This window comes from Centroberyx affinis, unplaced genomic scaffold (genome assembly GCF_046629955.1).
Source record: "Centroberyx affinis isolate AG114_WGS23_722 - 3 ecotype Tasmania unplaced genomic scaffold, CSIRO-AGI_Caff_v1 ptg002702l_1, whole genome shotgun sequence".
In the NCBI taxonomy this organism is placed as follows: Eukaryota; Metazoa; Chordata; class Actinopteri; order Beryciformes; family Berycidae; genus Centroberyx; species Centroberyx affinis.
In genome coordinates this window covers 127926-147928 of record NW_027280879.1, presented here as the reverse complement: position 1 = coordinate 147928, position 20003 = coordinate 127926, and the positions used below count along the sequence as shown (strand labels likewise).

Below are 20003 nucleotides of genomic sequence, written 5' to 3'. Positions count from 1 at the left end.
TTGAACTGAAAGATATTTATACAACCCTTTAAATCATTCTGTAGAGAATTCCACAGTTTGACACCAAGTTAGTTTGTTTTAGTTTTGTGCTATCAATCATTTTGTAGGATTAGGTCTCACATTTTTTCAAATTCTGGCACAAAACTCTTCTGTTGAAACCTACAGTAGAGTTATTGCAGGTGGATGTGAACTTCACTTTGATCTGGCAGCTGCTGTGTTCAGAGTCACAGAGTCACGTCTGCAATGCTGAGCGCTTGTGGACAGCAGGTGGATGCTGGCCACCTGCAGAGATTTTGAAGGGGCAATAAGGAAGATTTTTACTACTCTATCGCACAAAATGACCATAATATACATATCTGAGGGGTTGGTAGGGTTATTGACCAACAACCAATGACTCGATCAGAGATGGAGGATGGTGCCACAATTGAGTGAGTCAGCCATGAAGGCTAAAAAGCCTTGTTCTCAAGCCAAAAAAAGCAAACGACAAAGCATTATTATTATTTCTGTATTTAGCATGGTGATATATTACCTCCTCAATATACGTTCCTGTTGGATCTCTGTTCTAATTGGCTAGCTGACTCCTCTACATTGTAAAACATTGTTTGCGTCACTTACAGGCCACCGTACATCAAGGGGACAGGAGGGGTGGGGAGGGCTGTGCTAGGAGGAGAAAAGTTCTATGTTGTTGCAAATCCTACCTGTCGCCAATAGAGGTCGATAACGGTCACAGATTACTTCACGCCGCTTTAAAGGCCCGGCAGCAGCAGCAGCCGAAAGCGTCAGAATGGGTGTAGAGCGGTGGGAGCGCTGAGCGAGAGGCCTTGGGGTGAGGAGGGGATGGGATGGGAGGGGGTGGGAGGGGATGGGAGGGGTGAAGCTCAGCTGATGGCCATGACTGAGTGGCAGCCTGTGGAGGAATTTGACATCTAGGCAGAGAGCGAGACGGTCAACAGAGGTGCAGCGAGGAGACTGGGACAGCGGTGAGGCTGCCAGACGTGGAGATGACAGTAAGATGACTGGGCAGAAAGGCTCCTCATTATGTTAGTAATTTATAATCTTTATTTAACCTTTATTTTACCAGGCAGTCACTTGAGATCAATGATCTCTTTTTTGAGCAAGACCTGGCGAAAATGTCAGCATTTAAAAAACAAACATACAAGACACCAACACAGACAAGAAAATAAAAGGCAAAGTGGCACAAGGGGATAAATTTGAGCTGGAGCAGACAAGATTGAATGGGATTGGGGGGGGAAATTGGAGGGTAGGGTAAAAAAGGTAGGGTAAGAAATAGGAGGAAAGGTGAGACTTTCCGGGGGGTTGCTGGGGAGAGAAGGTCAAGTTAATGAATATAAGTATAACACCACATTATACAGTGACGCATCGACATTCTCCCATCTCATTCTTTAAAATGTCCGTAATTTGAGTTTTAAGATCAGATATGGTAATGAAAGCCTGTAGTTTCAGAGGTTTTTGAATCTGTGACATTTTCATATAAATAAATGTTCATTTTGCTATTGATGTAACACAATAATGGGTAGTTAGCATGAGCAGTGATAGCCACCATGGCTGAACAGACAGAAAAGAGAAACTCAAACTGCACCAACAGGAAATCCAAGCTCCGCCCCCACACTGTTTGATTGACAGGTGATCTCTGGGAAGTGCAGAGCAGAAACACCACAGTGATGAGGAAAAGAGGCACTTGCAGATTGCCACTTTCAGATGTGGCAAAAATAGTTTTCTTTAACCTTCCCACTCTTGGCTGCGGAGGTGCAAAGTTCTCAATTCGACCATCAGAAGCTCTGGCATCCTGTGTGTGATGCTGTGGCTTTCAGCTGCCTGCCTGGTCAGCAGACAGACAGGTAAACTATGACTGGTGCTGGCAGAACAGAGACGAGCTCTGTGACGATCATGCTGAGTCAGGCGCATGGACAGATTTCACTGAAGTCTGCAGCTGACTGAGAATTTCTATGCAAGGTATCATGGGAGAGTATGTGGCTCTCTGCGAACTGGACAAAGAAGCTTAATCTGGCTATGTACAGTAGAGCTGCAACGATTAATCGATTAGTTCTCAACTACTAAATTAATCGCCAGCTATTTTGATAATCGATTAATCGGTTTGAGTAATTTTTTAAAGAAAAATAAGTCAAAATTCTCTGATTCCAGCTTCTTAAATGTGAAAATTTTCTGGTTTCTTTACTCCTCTATGACAGTAAACTGAATATCTTTGGGTTGTGGACAAAACAAGACATTTGAGGACGTCATCTTGGGCTTTGGGAAACACTGATCCACATTTTTCACCATTTTCTGACATTTTATAGACCAAACAACTAATCGATTAATCGAGAAAATAATCGACAGATTAATCGTCAATGAAAATAATCGTTAGTTGCAGCCCTAATGTACAGTATATACACTGCATTTCTATATGGACATGTACGCAGATGATTTCTGGCTTGGTATCATCAATACTTTAAGAATCCAACAAGAACCTGCACACTGATAAAGTTTGATAAAGTTTGCAAAAAAAGTTTGCAAAAATTGACTGAGTTTGCAAAAAAAAAAAGTGCAAAAACCTAAGTGCACTTTCATGAATTGATTATGATCTATGACTGTAAGATTCCCTGTTGTGCACTTTTTTTGTGACTTTGTACCTCATGTTATTAAATGTCAGTGTATTTTTGCCTCAGTTGGCCTTTGATATCTCTTTCCTTTTTTATCAGTGTGCGAGTTCTTACTGGATTGTTTTTGTCTTGGATTTTTGAAGCTAAGCACCTGAGACAAATATCCAACATCACAGGACTTTTCCTTAGAGCGCAAACCCCGCTTCATACTCGCTCCATCAGAAAATATTAGGCAGCGGAGGGCCCGATTCATCACTTTTCTCAAGTGCACACCGGTTAGCACAGGTGCAAACTAATCACTCAGAAGCTTGAGTCACAGACTGGCACCTCCTCTAAAGAGAAACCACAGTTCTTGACACTGGTGCAACGTCCTAACAGACCTGATCCAAAGTCAGAAAGTATCTGTGAAGAACCGGTGAGTGATTGTTAGTGTTAGTGGAGAACGCTGCCTGTCCTGTGTGTGGAGTTTGTTCACCTCTTTAATCAGCTTCACTGTCCCGGCAGCGGTGTCTGGTGTGGCTTTTTTCAGGAAGGATGGCAAGCTGTATAATTAATGTGCTGGTGTTGAATTCACAGCGGGGGAAATACTGCTGATTCGCTCACCTTTAAGGACAAACACTGCCAGAGGATACAGTAAGTGGAACAGTGGGAGAGCGGCGTGTTTACAGCGGCTTGCAAGACGTTTCCGGCAGTCGGTGCGTCTACTGTAAGGGGAGCAGAAGGGTTTGCACAGCAGGTGATGATGTGATGATGTATGTGCTGTATGGAGAGGAGCAGGATGGGAAATGAACGCCAGCCAAATCCTGGTTCCTACTCTTTTCTGTCTATCTAATTTGGCTGGTAGGATTGTGAAAGCGTCTTGACAAATTTTGGGACTTACAACCACTGTGGCTGCTGGACAAAAGGGAGTTCCCCAAAAAGTTTCCTACCCTGATCACGGGCCTTGCTAGTTTTACATATTCATATCTTAAGAGATTCAGAAAGCAGTATTTGTGCTGGCAGAAAGCAATATCCACAACAATGCTCAAGTAAACAGTCAACTAATCAGTCAAGTAATCAGTTAACTAATCTAATCTTTTGGACTTTCTAGGTATTTCTTTTTTGTTTCTCACAATTAGGACATTTCCCATAAACCATGCTGCTTCCTGACAGAAAGAGGGTTGGTGCTGCTACGCCCCCCCACCCGCCTCCTCCCCCTCCCCCCCTCCCCCCCTCCCTGGCATCGCTCCATTTGTTTCAAAGACCAAGACAGATCAGAGCCTACAGCAGCAGTTGATAACAGCCAATATACACTTTGAGCAGATAAACTAACATGAAGATGGAATAAAGTGGACTGGAATAAAGTTGTGCATTGCTTGCAAAGTAAAACGCTCCCTGTTTTGTGCCATAAAGCAATCCAGCAGATTTCCTTCCAAATCCAATGTAAACACACAATGTAAACAAATGTCTTCTACCCGATGGTCTCTTTTGTTTACAGTAATTATACTAATGCCACAAAATTAATGTGGTAATGATTTATTGATGGTAAAATGCTACATGTACCACTTTAAAATTTTAACAACTGAACTTCATTGAGATTGCATAGATATAGATAGAACTGGTATGAATTGATACTCAGTAAATATAAATAAGTGTCTCCATATTCCAAAATACAGTAACTGGAAACAGGCTCAGATAACTGGACAGTGGTGTTGTCAGCCATTACTGAGAGTAGCAATTTTACTGAGATCTGTGAGAAGAGATTATGATAAATGTATGGAGAAAGGTATTAATCATGATGCTATTACAACAACAAAGAAATTCTTTTTTCAAAATGGAAAAAAATCAAGAGCATCTTGTCACAATTTTTCATGTGAATGACAAGGGAATTACATGCTATCACAGGTAATGAATAATTTAGCTCCTCAAGTAGCAATACAGGTGTCAGATCCAACATTTCTTTATTAGCCTGCCAACTGTTGAGCTGCTGATTTGATTGACATTGATTGACAAAACACACATGAAGCCTTGTGAAACCTCTCTCTTATCACTTGTGTGAAATTAAGCATTTTACCCTTTTAAAAGCAATTTCTTTCATGTATGAGATCATGGTTAAAATCTATTTAGACCTTGTTACATTAAAAAAAAACTATTTTGCTAAATAGTAAACATGCAAATTATGGGTCAATGTTTAAAATGTCTTTCCCATATAAAACAGGAGCTGTCTAGAGAAGTGACTCTAGACAGACTGCATATCATTCATCCCGGTTTCAATGAAGTACTTATAGTATAGTTATAAGTATATACTGTATGTAAGTATACTATACTTACAATATCGCTTGAGGGAAAACATGACTGCCCCCTTGTGGCAGGAGCACCATCTGAATATAATGCAAACCCTGAGATAGAAGGCAACTGTAAAAAAAAAAAACACTTTAAAACTGAGGCTCACAGAGAGGCAGTCTGACCCGACAGTTATTTCAGTTTCAGTTTTTTAAAAATTCACACACTTTTTCCAGACCTTCATGTCCTGATTTGATTTGAAGATTTTGGTCATCTTGTCCCCACTAACTCTGCCATCTCAACCAATAGATGAAGATTATTCTTCATAGCAACAAATATCAGAATAAGTGAGATGGCAGGGATCTAAAACGACAGACAATGTTTAGTCGTATGTATATCAGGAGAGTACAATAGTATTTTTCCATACTTTTCCAACATTTTTTGTGCAATTTCCAAATTCATCAAGACCTGTTAGTTACGAACTTCTTTTTTCATACATTTCCAGACCTGTGTAGCAACCCTGGAGTAATATTCTTCTCCCATGGTGACATTACAGTTTTAAATGTCAGCCAATTTGCTGACGCTCTTATGCAGAGCGAGTTACAGTGAGTGAGCAGGTCGGGGTTCAACAAGACAAAAACCTGTAACCTCTCAGTTAGCAGGCGGTCTCTCTAACCAATGAGACGCCGCGAAACCACGTAACCGCCCGCCACACCGAATGTCCGTATCGTCTTGCAGTTTATTACCACGTTGTCTCTCTAAAACCGGCACTAACTGGCCTGCGATTTGGAGGCTAAACTCCTCTCCCACTCCGCCTCCACCACTCTGTACAGCTCCATGGTGGCTTTGGCGTCCTCCACAGAAGAGTGGCCCTTCTTCCCAGTCTGAGGACACAAAAAGAGACATGACTCATCAACATGGAGGTGTCATTTTTAAAATCATCAGGTCAACATAACACAGGGTTCACACACCTTTTCACTGAGGAAATTCCAAAGCTTTTCCATGACTCCTTTTCAAATTTCCATAACCATATTCGAATGAAACTGAATTCCATTGTAACCATCAATTACACTAACTTTAACCAACTTTCTTTTTCCACTTTAAAATCAAGGATTATAATACTAGTTTAACTGTCAACAAAAATCAGTCAGCAGCCAACAATATTTTCCTCCAACAGAGAGCCAGACACAGCTTTTTGTGACATTTGACAGTATTCAAGAAAAATATCCTCGACTTCACAAATAAAATTTTACGATTTTTTCACAACTTTTCTCCCTTTTATTATGTTTCTTAACTTCTCCAGGCCTGGAAAATATAATGACTTATCCAGGTTTTCCAGGAGTGTGGGAATCCTGATAAAATTTTTCATGTCATAACATTGGTCCTTGTCCATGTGCAATCATGACTCGAGTGTGTGCAGGTTTTCAGCAGCCGATTCCACCGATCACTTCCTCCCTCTCTGGTTCAAAGTGTGTTAATCAGTGAAATCAGTTGTATTGTAGCGTTTGGCTGAAATGAAAACCTGGGCCGTGTTCGGAAGGGGATACGACTCACTATACACGCTACATGCAACAAGTAACTCTATGACACATGTAGTATGTTTAGTATGTTAGTATTCCATTCCAAACACGGTGTTGCAGACGCTTTGGCCTCGATGGCAACTGAGAACCACTGGGCAATATGTTCACAATAAGTGAATAACTAATATTTTGTATCATCATTCTTAGCACTGGATATCAGAAATTGATCACTATCAGTAGGGCTGGGTGATAATTCAATATTATCTTTTATCGTCTTTCGGTGGAATCATATCGTGATGATATGAAGATATTTTAATATTGTGACACACATTTCTGCTGTCTAAATTGATGATGACAAGCAAATTTTACTTAAAAACTCTCATAAAATGAGGAATATTGTTTGAATATTTCTGTTTTGTTTGACATCACACCTAACATTACCATTCGGTTCAATGAGATGAACATTAATTTGATTATTTAACGTGATTTTGCATACATGAACCATATTGTGATATATATTGATATCGAGAAAAATCCTTATAATGGTACTGATATCATTTTAAGGCAGCAGTTCTCAACTATGTCCCACTGAGGCCCAAGAGTCTGCAGGTTTTCATTCCAACCAAACACTACTCCAGCTGATTTCAATTATTAGTCCCTCTTCTCTGATTGGAGCTGTGCTAATTAGTGAAATCAGCTGCTGTAGTGATTGGTTGGAAGGAAAACCTACATATTCTTGGGTTGTCAACCACTGTTGTCAACCAAAGTCTTGAAGTTTCAAAATGTTGGATTCTTACAATGAAAACCAATCCTCCTTTTGTTTAAGAGCATTTGCACTCAGGAAATCAATCGAGTGCGGTCTGCTTCTATCTAAAATAGATGGCATGAGGAAATGATACAAAAAATAATTTGACCTCTTTTGCTCACCAAACAAAGGCAGCAAAAGAGGTATTGTTTTAGAATTATGTAAAAATGGAAGTATTAGAATCGTTTCTCTGTATAATTTTCCCATGCCCTACTGCGTATTTTCATTATCCAACAATTCAAGTGCCAGATAATGTTCCTCCTACCTGGATGTCCCGGTTGAATATGGCCTTGGTGAGTCTCTTCAGCGAGGCGCACTCCGTCTGGGCGAAGCCGGCCTTCTGGTTGAGCAGCGGGATGCGGGAGGTGTCTCTGGTCAGGGCGGCGGGGTGGCAGTAGCCCAGGACCTTGAAGTCGTTGTGGACGGCGTGGCCAATCACCACCTTCCCCACCAGCAGCCTCAGTATCTACCGACAGATCAGCACTTTACTCACCCAGCTAGCGTTACTAGACTGACCAGCTTAATTGAATGTTGTTGACTAGTGAATGTGTCATAGGGTTCCACCATTATGGGGTTTTGAAGGCCAGCACAAGTATTTTTTAGACTCATGTGGCCGAGAGCCAATATCTGTGCCGATATTCCAATTTATTTTTTAAATTTGATCATTTCAAGGCCAAAGAAATTACAAGTATTCAGTGTTTCCCTCAGAATTTTCTTCTTGTCACGGTGGAAAAGCCTCTGAAACAGCATTTAGAGCAGTGGTTCTCAATGTGGGGTCCGGGGACCACCAGGGGTCCTTGAAGGGGTTCCAGGGGGTCCCCAGCAAATTGAACAATTGTTAAACTTCAGCATTATTTCATTTACAGGAAGTTGAAACCATTAGAGAATGTAGAAGAATGACTGTTTTGATCATAGTTTCACTGTTATCTCTCTACCTACAATACAGATAGTCATGGATTTATGGACCAAATCATATCTAACAATAAAAATATTCTCAGATTTGGGTCCGAGAGATGAAATCTCATCAAATGGGGGTCCATGGCTCTGATGTGGCCTAACTTGGTTGAGAATCACTGATTTAGAGCATCACGGGACACTAAAACTCTCCACTGAAACTCAGACTGATGAAATTCTTTTAGTGTCAGCAGCTCTTTAAGGCAGAGTGACCCACCACACCTAGTCAATGGTAGGGAAACTCTGAAATATAAATAAATATATTGTGCAAAGAAAATAAAATTGCACTGCAAGTGTAAAAGACTGTTTCTCTGTAGCTGTGGTCAGGAGGAACCTCCATCATATCGGCAGTGGACAACATGACTGGCTGATATATAATAACAGGCCAATATCAGTAAACCCATAATATCGGTCTAACCCTAATGTGTTGTATGTTAACAACTGTAGCACTTTTCCAAAACAAAGTTTACAAAGTGTGTCACATTCAAGACAAACAAAAATAGAAACAAGGTTACAAAGAAGTACTAGTGGAAAGAGAGACATTACGTAACAGCCAAACTTTTGGATATGATGCACACAACTTTCGGTACTGGCCTTGCAAACTTAATTTCTCTTGAGATAATAAATCATACTGTAGCTTTTACATATGGAGATCTGGTAATTTTAGATCTGTGATGACGGGAGATGACTCGCAGAAGCTTTTAAAATCCCCTTGCTGTGATTAACATATTGAAAAACTTCAAACAGATCAGTGTTTTAAAAGGCAAAATAGAACAAACAGGCTCAGCTCCAGGTCCCGATTCACCTGCTGCACACCTGAGCCTCATTTTGATCTGACTTGTGATGCTGAGATCATTCTCAAATCACTTTTTCAGATGTTTTTGGTTAGTGTGATGAAAAAAAAATATCCTCCAACTTTTCTCTCTGCTGCTTCGTATTTCTCTATCTAGCACTTATCTATCATTCATGACTACGTTTACATGGACAGCAATAATCCGATATCAACCCGATTAAGACAATAATGTGAATAAGAAACTGCCATGTAAACAGCAGATTACTTTAACCCGAATAAGGTCATAGTTGGAGTAAGCAGAATCACATTAAGACACGTGGAGTATTCTGATTTTAGATGTAATTATTGAAGGGCATTTTAGACTGTAAACACCTGAATCCAATCCATCTGCTTAACGACGCTCGCTCTGCCTTTCAGAGGCTGTGAACTTGTTTACGGATGAAAAAGACAACTGACTGCAGAGAAAACAAGTCCCAGCATTTTTGTGGTGAGGCTGAAACTGTCATCATGCTCAGCATTTTGAAGGAAATGGATACCATGAAGTTTTCAACAAAGTCTTAAACTGTCCGTGTCTCCAGTGATTCTCCTTTGCCCTGTTAATCAGACTTTGCTCCACAGCATGTAAACAGGAATATGAATGGAAACAGCTTAATCAGAATATTGTCTTATTTAGAATAAGACCAATAGTCGGATTATTGCTGTCCATGTAGACGTAGTCAGTTGTCGTCGATGTTGTCCTGTGCTCCAAAATTAAAATAAGACCCCAATTTTTTAGTCACCTCAGTCTCCATTTATTTTGATTCTGACCAGGCAAATTAAAGGGGTGCCTTAGTATTTTGAGTTTGATTCTACTGATTTCCTTTAGAAGACACTAGTCAGGATGTGGGACAGGTGAGGTCTGTCTTTACTGTCAGTTTGATTAACCAGAAAAATGGCATTTTAGCATTATTATTGTTCCTCATTCTCCATCAGCTTGCGGACAGCAGGATCTGTTCTTCTGATGAGGAATGCTAACATTGCAAACAAGCCTCCTTGCATTCAACGCATTGCATTTCCTTCTGTTACTTCCTGTTTGCTACGTTATGGGGCAACTGAACTTGCCCCAAATGTTTCTGACTGGTGCGATGAAAAAAAATATCACCTTCAACTTTTCTCTCTGCTGCTTCTTATTTCTCTATCTATCTTCATGATCATTCAAGGATATCTGTTGCATCTATTGTCAGGGTGTTGTCTTTGACCCTTGCTCATTTATTACTAACAGTTTGTAAATTAATGTTGTGTAATGTGATGTTGGTCACTCAGTGGAGGCAACAAATGTGACAGACAGGGTAAATAAGACAACAAACACGACAGTATAATCAAATAATTTCTGCAGGTCCAAACGCCCCCCCCCCGTCCTGCCGTTCCTCACCTCCTTCCTGGCCTCGGTGTACGGCGTGGCCTTCACCAGGTCGCTCCAGCGGATGCCGCTCCAGCGGGTGCGGTAGTCGGTAACAGGCACACAGGGCTTGATGAACTTGTCGTACACCACGTCTCCTTCATACGACACTATACTGCAGCGTGCCAGCTGACTGACGCGCCCTTTGGGGCCGGTGCCCACCATCTCACAGTCGATAGCGAGGTACTTAGCGGGGTTTCCGACTGACTTTGAACCACTAGGGAGAGTGGCAGTGGGTTTATGGCTGTTCGGTACTGAGGAGCCGGTGGTGGTGCTGGTGGTTGATTTTGCGATGATCGGTTTGTTTGACCGTTCGAGGTTGCCTGCGTTGGACACAGTGACAGTCAGGGATGCAGAGCTGTTGGTGGATGCTGAGGGCTTGGAGCCGGAGTTCGTAGCACCGGCTCTGCTGGGTGCGTGAGGTGGATTTCTGTTGTGTGTGGCAGCGGGAGGCGGCGGATGCTTCGCTCCATTTTGCCAAGGAGTTTGGTCACGGTGACTGTGCCCCTGTTTGGACTGTCCCTTTGTGTGGTTGTGTTGGTTCTGTTTTCCTTTCAGGTAGCCCCTTCGCTCCAAGAATCGCCTCTTCTTCAGAAACCGTTTGTGTCTATCATTTCCATTTTCTGATGGAACTCTCCTTAGCGTGCTCTCATCAGAAGGGCCTAAATTGATCATGATGTCCGACATGGTTATGGCCCTCCAGCTCAGGCCACATGTAATGTTCAATCAAAGCACTATCAAACAAAAATGTCCATGTAGGTCCGCTTGTTTTGACTGCCTCAGCAACTGTACAGCCTTTTTAGTCCAATGTGAATTTGTCATCAGCAGGAACAGTTGGGATTGCCTCACCTGCAAGGCAATCAAAAAGCAAATGTAAACAAATCATGTCTATGGTTAGAACTGAGTTACACAATATAACAGAACAGAGCAGAATAGAATAGGAAAGAACAGAATAGAACAGAACAGAACAGAATAACATACAGCAGAATAGAGTTATGTGATATTAGCTGAAAAACAACAGACGTTACTGTGAATTTGGCTAACAAGCTAGCTGAACAGTGGCAATGTACCGGCAAAATAAAAAAATACGCAGCTGGAACCTTCTAATTTAATTTTAATTTAAAAACTAACATTAGGTCTGACTTTTATTTATGACATTACCGTTAACTAGCTTTGACGTTAATTCTAACTGGCTAACGTTAGCTAATTAGCTCGCTAACGCTATCTGAAGTGTGCTATGCTACTATTGTTGATGGCAGAGTAGAAAATTTAACAAATTCGGCTTAACGTTTTTGTGAATATAGTTTGGCTAACACCGATACATTCCCCATTAGGAAATCCGTCTGAAAACAACTTAAACTGAAATATAAAATCAGACCTGTAACAGAACTCCATGCGTCTGTTTTCTTGGTCACAAACTCTCAACTTCCGGGGCAAACGTCGTAAGGGCTTCAGTACGGATGCTGCCGTCCAGTGCGGGCAGAAATGACCAATTTAGGGCACAGTAACGATTAAACAAAGTGGTAAATATAAATACGACTGGGATAGTCGGAGGTTTCTGATACCCGAATTGGCGTTTTGGGGACGGAGGGCATGGTATCGGTGACAACAATTGATGGCGAAAGTAACGTATTGGCACATAAGTGAATTAAGACCTCAATTACATTCCCAATGCACTTTTTTCCTCTTCATTCTCCTGCTGTAGCACAAAGTTACTCTACGCTGCTTGATTTCTAAAATGAAAGAACAGCTACCACAGATATTTTTGTTACAGGGTCCATTTTGTTATTATATCCATCCAAAAAGCACGTAAACGTGAGACAAGTTGTATTTACGACGTGGAAGATGAAATGTAGGAGCTTACGAGGAGCACTTGAAGGCATCAACATCCTACACGTGAAAGTTACTAGCTAGCTAGCAGCTAAACGCAGCCAAATTGAGCAGGGCTAAAATGTGAGAAGTAGGGGATTAACGTTGATTTTTCTAACTCGTGCTCGCCGTCCAATTGCTTATGATCAGATATTTGTCTAGATGTTCTAGACACAATTGTCCTGGCAGCAAAAAAATAACGTAGTAGCAGCGTTACATGTTAGCATATCTAACTTTCCAGTCGCATCCAGTGAAGCTATCAACAAGATGCCGAGATGTTTACACCAAGCCTTTCAGCAGAGCAGCAGAGGCAGCTGGCGGAAAAACTCACCACCTTTCTGTCTAATTACAAGCACATATCCGACTCCTACATAATTGTACGTAACTGAAGTTTTACAGGTTGACGCGATAGAGAGGGTTTTGTTGTTTTCTTGTGTTTTAAGAATAGGCTACAAGCTACTTGACTGCTCGGTTGCGTCAAGGCAACTGTAGTAAGATTTTGTTCCAGGCAGGGATGAAGGAAGGAAGAATTGCATTGAGACATTATTTTTAGCCTGATTATAAGCAGTGGATTCCAACCAGGTTCTTTAGAGCAGTGGTTCTCAACGTGGGGTCCGGGGACCACCAGTGGTCCTTGATGGGGTTCCAGGGGGTCCCCAGCAAACTGATGAATTGATAAACTTCAGCATTATTTCATTTACAAGAAGTTAACACACTTAGAGAATGTAGAAGAATGACTGTTTTGATCATAGTTTCACTGTTATCTCTCTACCTACAATGCAGATAGTTATAAATGTCTGGACAAAATCATATCAAACAATACAAATATTCTCAGATTTGGGTCCGAGAGACAAAATCTCATCAAATGGGGGTCCGTGGCCCTAATGTGGACTAAATTAGGGTCCTTGATATGAAAAAGGTTGAGAATCACTGCTTTAGAGAGCCATGTGTATGCAGCTTTTTCCAACCTGTATATTCTTGGGTTGAAAGTAGGGATGGGACAATAATCGGTATTACTATATATCGCGGTACAAAACTATAACTCCATTAATTTTTTATTAACTGTGGCTCTCATCTGTCATGATTGCTGTTTTGTTTTCCCCAAAAGGAGAAACCCTGTAATACATTGTTATGTTCATTTTACTGACTGAGTTTAAGTGGATGCAGACCTGTAGCACTTTATTTGAGATGCATTTGACTTTATTGTAGATGCTGCTATTTTATTTGTCTTGTTTTTGGTCAAGATAATCATACTATGAAATTTTCATAACAGCACTGGCTGAGTTGAGAACCGCTGTTTAAAGGCATTGAAAGGAATGAAGACACACATGGCTCTCTATGGCACATGGTTAGAGAACACTGGGTTGTAGCATCTTCTTCATGTCCCATCGACTTGTAGTTTTAGGATTGTTTCTGTGTTGTTCCCCTACAGGAGTTCTTCACTGAAGATCTGTGGGACACTTTACCCATCAGCTGGCAGCCGGTGCTGCGTGACCTGTCGTATCCGCAGATCGCAGACCTGTTATTGGATGCTACACAGCGGGACAGAAGGTACTGGGGTTTTTTATGAAGCACTTTCCAAAACTCTTACAACCCTTACAAAGAGGTTTACAAATGAGTAAAACAAATAAAAGCAGAAAAAAAATCAATAGCAAAAGCAATGAAAGCTTGGGGAGAAGTATAAATGCAAGACAAGAAACAAAAGTAAACGATAAAAGGAGGTCAAACCAATAAAATTTAATCTAACAGGAACCTGCCCTTAGGCTGCGATCTGGTTCATGGGGTTAAAAGATCTATAATATTAACTTGGTGCCAGACCCATCTCTGTCTTAAATGTGATCACTAAAGTTAATTATGAAACAAACAGGCTACCAATGTAGAGATGCTAAAAACATGAGGATGTGATCTTGCCTAGTAGTCTGATTAGATTCCAGCAGAGGAGTGACCAAGTCAACTTTGCTCAAGTCCCAAGTCAGTCTCAAGTCTTGAGGCACAAGTCTCAATTCAAGTCCAAGTCAAGTCCATGTCATTAATGTCGAGTCTCAAGTCTAAATGTAGAACAGCAAGTCAAGTCAGAACAAATCAAGAGTCCAGTATCAATTTAATATCTTAAAGAAAACTAAATATCTAGGACTTTTCAATGCAATATGGTTTTAATAGGATAAAAACTTGGTAAGAGCATCATGAGTTTGATTTCTATAATCAGTTTCAACTTCAATAAATTCAATCATTCCATACAAATTCAGAAAACAGAATTTAAATTCAGTCGTCTGCTGGAACAAATCTCATCACTTTCCATCTGAGTCATTTACACAAACACAAGATCTCAAGTGAAGACTTTAGAAACCTTTTCAAGTCATCAAAGTACAAGTCAGAGTCAAGTCCCAAGTCACCAGAACCCAAGTCAAGTCGAGTCTCAAGTCTTCTCCCCATGTCAAGTCAAGTCTCAAGCAATTAAAATTGTGACTCGAGTCCCAACCTCTGGATTCCGGTAATCGGATTAGAATTCAGTTTAGTGTCCTTGGTCTTCACAATACAACTTAACCACAGATACCTTGTCCTCACAGATATCCGGCGGTTTGGCCTCTTTCCCTCTTGGCTTTCCGCACCGCAGCGCACGCCTTGGCGTTTCCCCGAGCGAGGCGGCGGGAGCGGAGCGGGGAAGAAGGCGCGGTGAAGCCCCAGGAGTTCCTGGAAAACCAGAGTCAGAGCTCGCTGCTGGGACACATCTTCAGGAAACACGTCAAACCCAAGAAACAGCATGAGATTCGCAAGCTGGGCATGGTACAGGCTTGTTCATTTGCTATGGTCGCTGCTTTTCAAATTTAATTGAAGGAACAAAACCACATTTAAGAAGGCTTGTAGTGGTGTGGTGGACTTGTTTTTTCTACTTAATGATATTCTAAATCTGCCATTTTTATTCCCAGTTGGTAAAACAACTTTGTGACCAGACTGACTGCAGGACTGTGGTGGATGTGGGATCTGGACAGGTATCGTTGTTAGACTGTGCTGTTCAAGATATTTAGGTCGAAATGATCTGTCTTCATATTCATATATTCATATTCATATTCATCGATAATATCAAATATCACCATGTTTGATGTAATTTAGAAGAAATGAAATAAAATACAAAAAAAAAGAAAAAAACACAAATGAAAAAATCAACAACTCAGCAGTAAATTGGAATCTACAATGCAGTCTGCAGTCTCCTCTCATTTGCTCCAACAGGGCCATCTGACTCGTTTCCTGTCATTTGGGCTTGGACTTTCTGTCACGGGAATTGAGGCTGATCACGCATTGGTTGCTATGGCATCCAAGTTTGATGGACAGTTACTATGGACCTTGGAGAAGGAAAAGCAGAAAAAGGTCAGTGCTTTGCTGAACATAGAACATATTGTAGTACAAAAGTTTGTTTTCAAAGACCTGGAAAGTTGTCAAAATCACTTTCCTGAACCATGTATTTCATCCCTAAAAGGTTCCTAAAGGCCTAACATTAAAGTGAAGGTGCAGGATTTTTAGAAGCCTAGCCTACTGAGCTCTAACCAAGGTCCCTCCTAAGACACTCAAAGTTTTCATGGCAGTTTTTGTTTCTTTTTGTTATTAGCGTTTATTTACCACCAGTGTCAGAAATGATTTTTTTTTTTGCTTTTGTACATTTTTCATAGAAATGCCCGTTTTCAGACTATTCTGTGTATAGAAGCAAGTGCTGTGTGTTAATTTAATACTTGCTCACTCACTTAATACAATGGATCAAGTTTGTAATTCATCATGAAGTGCAACAGACCTCAATGTAACCAAGGCTTTCAAAAGTTATCGGCCAGTTTAGCGGGACAACAACAAATTGTACCAACACTTGGTATTTGGCGGATATTAATTTCAGACCCTGCATACTTCCATCAATGATACTACACCATTAACACAAATTATAATTGAATTGTGATTGATTTTTGTTGGGTTTTTTTTTCTTTCCAGAATAGCTCCTCTCAGCTCTCAGTATCTGGACCTTCTCCTCGCCATGTGGCCGGTTGGGTAAACCCCAAGGCATCATGGGAGGTCTTCATCAAGCAGCTCAGCAGTGCCGAATGTGTTAGCGAAGATCACCCAACTCCATCTGGACCCAGTAAGAAGAGGCTGCGGGGTTCTGGGCAGCAGGGAGAACCTCACGCGCTGCAGGCTGGTTCCACAGACTCTGATGCTCTCCGGACAGTAAATCCCTCACCGGACTTTGAATTGGCATCGCAGCTCCGGCAGAGCAAGAATGAGTCTGGAACGGAGTCATCATCACCCAAAAACTGTCGCCCGTGTGTCCAGCCTGTCTGTCAGGAGGGTGTTTGCCCTGCGGAAGACGGCCAACCGGGCTTTCCAGACTTCGTCCTGACCGGTCTCCACGCCTGCGGTGACCTCAGCGCCACCCTCCTCCGCCACTTTGTCAGCTGCCCGCACGTACGCGGCATCACCTCCGTGGCCTGCTGCTACATGAAAATCACCACCAAAGAAAACCCCTCCCCACCCGGACTGGTAGAACCTCCCGTCCCGCCGACGCCAGACCGCGAAACGGTTCCCTCGGAGTTTGGCTACCCGATGAGCTCCTGGGTACGGGGGTTGCCGGGACGCCAGCTGTCCTATAAGGCGCGAGAGGGGGCGTGTCATGCCATGGAGGACTACATACGGAGGCTGAGGGAGGAGAGCGGGTTGCTAAGGATACACTGTTACCGGGCAACGCTGGAGACGATTGTAAGGGGTGCGAGGCCGGAGCTGCGCAGGGCAGGAATCCAGACCATAAAGAAAGCCCACTTACTGCCTTTTACAGAGTGAGTGACTCGCTTTCAGACTTTTACAAGACTGTAAAGTCTGGAAATATATGGAAAATATATTTGATTATTTCCATGTCTGGAAAAGTGCAGGAATTGGGACAAAAAGCCTAGAAAAGTATGCAAGGTTATGGAATTAGAAAATTTGGAAAAGGAAAAGGTTTGGAAAAGTAATCACTGAATTGTTATTATTCGTCAACAACCCTGTCAAACCCCAGCAGATCGATTATGGTAATTTTGTGCTGTGGGACAGTAAATTCTTACTTACTGCACCTTTTAATACTTGGTTATTTGAGCTATTATATTTAGCTGACAGATTCCACTCTTTGGAACTTTTGTTCATTAGTCAAAAAAGTGCCAAGGCAGGAAAACAAATTTTCAGTCTCACCAATTAAAACACAACATCACATCCACGTACATCACATCAATAAAAACAAATCACATCAATAAAACAAAAATATCACATCAGTGAAGTTGAGAAAGTAAAACAATAAAACAATAAAACAATGACATAAGCTATGAAACAGCCAGTAAAACAATGCTGAAGAAAAAGACGCTCAAACATTAAAACAGACTGTGGTGAGACACAGGGCCAGCAGCAGAGCTACGCCCCCAAAGACATGTAGATTTTTTATTTTTTGTATTGTTTTCAATAAATTTTGTTTGTTATGTTGAAAAATAGTATGTTCTTGATTATAGAATATTTAAATATTAATTAAATGTAAGTTTCGATAGATTACTCAAAATGAATAAAAACAGTCGGTAGCTGCAGCTCATATCCTTCTTCCAGCTGCTAGTGAGTGACATAATAGTGAAATCAAGCAAATAAATTTTTTTCTGGAGACCCATGGACCCGACTAATGTGTCCCTCTCCCTCCATCCATGTCCCCCCCCCCCCCCCCCCAGGTACGCCCGTCTGGGTCTGGCTCGGGTCGGCCTGCCCGCCGGTCTGCCCCTGGACCTGGAGCGGGCGGAGGCCATGCTGCAGCAGCAGGGGAGGGTGGTGGTCTACTTCAGCCTGGCTCTGCTGCTGGCTCCGCTGGTGGAGACGCTGGTGCTGCTGGACAGGATGATCTACCTGCAGGAGAACGGTGAGGAGACGGGCAACAACGACAGGAATTTAATTAACTGTAGTCACATTTTCTCCATTTCTCACAGGATACACTGGGCTTTAGTATCAGGATTACTACAGTTTTGAGATGTCATGATTAGGGCTGAACGATTTTTGAAAAAATATCTATATAATTAAATATATAAATAGATAAATATCGGTATAATTTGCGATATTAGAGGGAATGATAATTTTTACATTATTATTCTCATTTTCACTGAAAAACGTATTAAAATTATTATGGTGTGATTTTTGCAGGGATCTGTACCAAACAAAGATGTTTTCTTAAGTCTGTAGAATATGATGTGTAGGCCAGGACATCTCTGCAGCACCACAATATTTCATTTAAAATGGTATTTTGACACACATTTCGCCTTTAACAAATATTGCGCCTCCTGCGATTTGAAAATTGCAGTAGGCCATATTGCGATTTCGATAAAATTTCGATTAATTGTTCAGCCCTAGTCATGATACTAGAATTTTGATTTCAAGTCCAATGCTAAGTTTATAAATTTGATGCTTTATTTTTCTAATGCTCCCACTAAATAAAACAGCTTGGTGCATGGTTTCATGCTTTCAAGGCAGGAATCTTAACATTTTTTGCCCACCAGGATCCAAAAACTCACCAGCCCCATTCAGTTTTACCAGTCTAACCAACTAGATTTTTGAAGTGCAATAGGACCTATAAGGCCTCTGTAGCTGCAACGTGTAGGTCACCAGCCAAACTAATGCTTTAGCCCAATTTAATAAAGACTGATAATTACTTTATCCACTTGAGTGCCTTGGACCTCCTTATTTATTTTTGAAGACTTCAATTCCTTTCACCAAAGAGCACCAGTGGAAGATACCAGAGACACCTAAGTAGTGCTCCTCTTCTCCTTCTGTTCACTAGGACCTATAAGTGATTGATGGTTGCCTACCAAGGTGGATGGTAGGGTAGAGTAAGGGTGTGATCAGACTTGCAGTTCCATTTTCTTTGGTCTGGACCATAGGTGAAAAGTTTACTTTGCTGCATTTGTGTGTTTTTTTGTTTTTTTTTAGGTTTGTTTACACTGCCAAATTACAAGGGAACCTGAGCTCGTAAACATAAGTCACATGATTCTTGTCTCCGTACACTCATGCACATAATACTTTTTGGGGTTGCTTCTGTTCTCACTCCTAACAAACTGCAGGTCTCTTGGAAAAGGAAAGACTCGTATTTTCAGGCGTCTCAGTGCTGTTATTTGGTGCCGCCCAGGTTTGAATGGCATTGTTCTCACCTGGACAAACAAACTGAACTGAAAGAAATGCTGCAGAGTTCAGTTAAACCGCTCCAGACATGCTTTGTTTGAACGCGCCCTTACCTACCAGCCAGAGCCAGGATTTACCAGGAATTTGCTGGTGGCTGGAGTTAATTTCTCAACCTGCTGTCTCTCCTCTCTGCAGGTGTGGAGAGTCAGCTGGTTCCTCTCTTCGACCCCGACTTCTCTCCCAGAAACTTTGTGCTGGTGGCACTGAAGCCCCATGTGGACAGAGAGGGACAATGAACAGTTTCATTTCAAAATGAGTTTTTCACTATTTGGTGAGGTGGGGGGGAAAGTCACACAAAGTTTTCAAAATGAACAATGACACAAAATTCTAACAAAATCTGCTACTGTTTTTTTTTTATCTAGAAGTCTTATGAGTAGAAGTGATGTATTGGATCACTGGATACTGGATTCTGGTTCCTGCCTTGATAAACTTGGACCGCATCTCATCCATAAGTGTGATACTATCTAAAGATGTGGTTTTGTTGACACCAGATGGTGCTGTTTCATAGACACCTCACACTGGTTATCAC

At 41.5% G+C, this 20003-nt stretch overlaps 2 protein-coding genes across 2 annotated transcripts; one reads left to right on the top strand and one right to left on the bottom strand.

The window, feature by feature from the left end:
* Positions 1-4131: 4131 nt before the first annotated feature.
* isg20l2 (interferon stimulated exonuclease gene 20-like 2) lies at positions 4132-11793 on the bottom strand. The gene is made up of 4 exons (XM_071535403.1): positions 11772-11793; positions 10367-11242; positions 7474-7674; positions 4132-5767 (listed from the first exon to the last, which is right to left on the bottom strand). Exons 2-4 carry the CDS (start codon positions 11078-11080, stop codon positions 5654-5656), a joined length of 1029 nt encoding a protein of 342 aa, XP_071391504.1. The 5' UTR covers positions 11081-11242; positions 11772-11793; the 3' UTR covers positions 4132-5653.
* A 508-nt stretch (positions 11794-12301) lies between these two features.
* On the top strand, positions 12302-19916 carry mettl25b (methyltransferase like 25B). The gene is made up of 8 exons (XM_071535405.1): positions 12302-12639; positions 13695-13813; positions 14830-15046; positions 15190-15252; positions 15491-15628; positions 16235-17073; positions 17980-18164; positions 19610-19916. Exons 1-8 carry the CDS (start codon positions 12538-12540, stop codon positions 19708-19710), a joined length of 1764 nt encoding a protein of 587 aa, XP_071391506.1. The 5' UTR covers positions 12302-12537; the 3' UTR covers positions 19711-19916.
* The last annotated feature ends 87 nt before the right edge of the window (positions 19917-20003 follow it).

Bases quoted from the DNA above. Each gene is read 5' to 3' on its own strand.
- isg20l2 (XM_071535403.1), bottom strand. From the start codon at position 11,080: ATGTCGGACATCATGATCAATTTAGGCCCTTCTGATGAGAGCACGCTA. The intron at 7,675-10,366 runs GTGAGGAACGGC...ATCTGTCGGTAG, and splicing joins ACACCGAGGCCAGGAAGGAG to ATACTGAGGCTGCTGGTGGG. The intron at 5,768-7,473 runs GTAGGAGGAACA...TTGTGTCCTCAG, and splicing joins TATTCAACCGGGACATCCAG to ACTGGGAAGAAGGGCCACTC.
- mettl25b (XM_071535405.1), top strand. From the start codon at position 12,538: ATGTTTACACCAAGCCTTTCAGCAGAGCAGCAGAGGCAGCTGGCGGAA. The intron at 13,814-14,829 runs GTACTGGGGTTT...TTGTCCTCACAG, and splicing joins GCTACACAGCGGGACAGAAG to ATATCCGGCGGTTTGGCCTC. The intron at 15,047-15,189 runs GTACAGGCTTGT...TTTTATTCCCAG, and splicing joins AGATTCGCAAGCTGGGCATG to TTGGTAAAACAACTTTGTGA.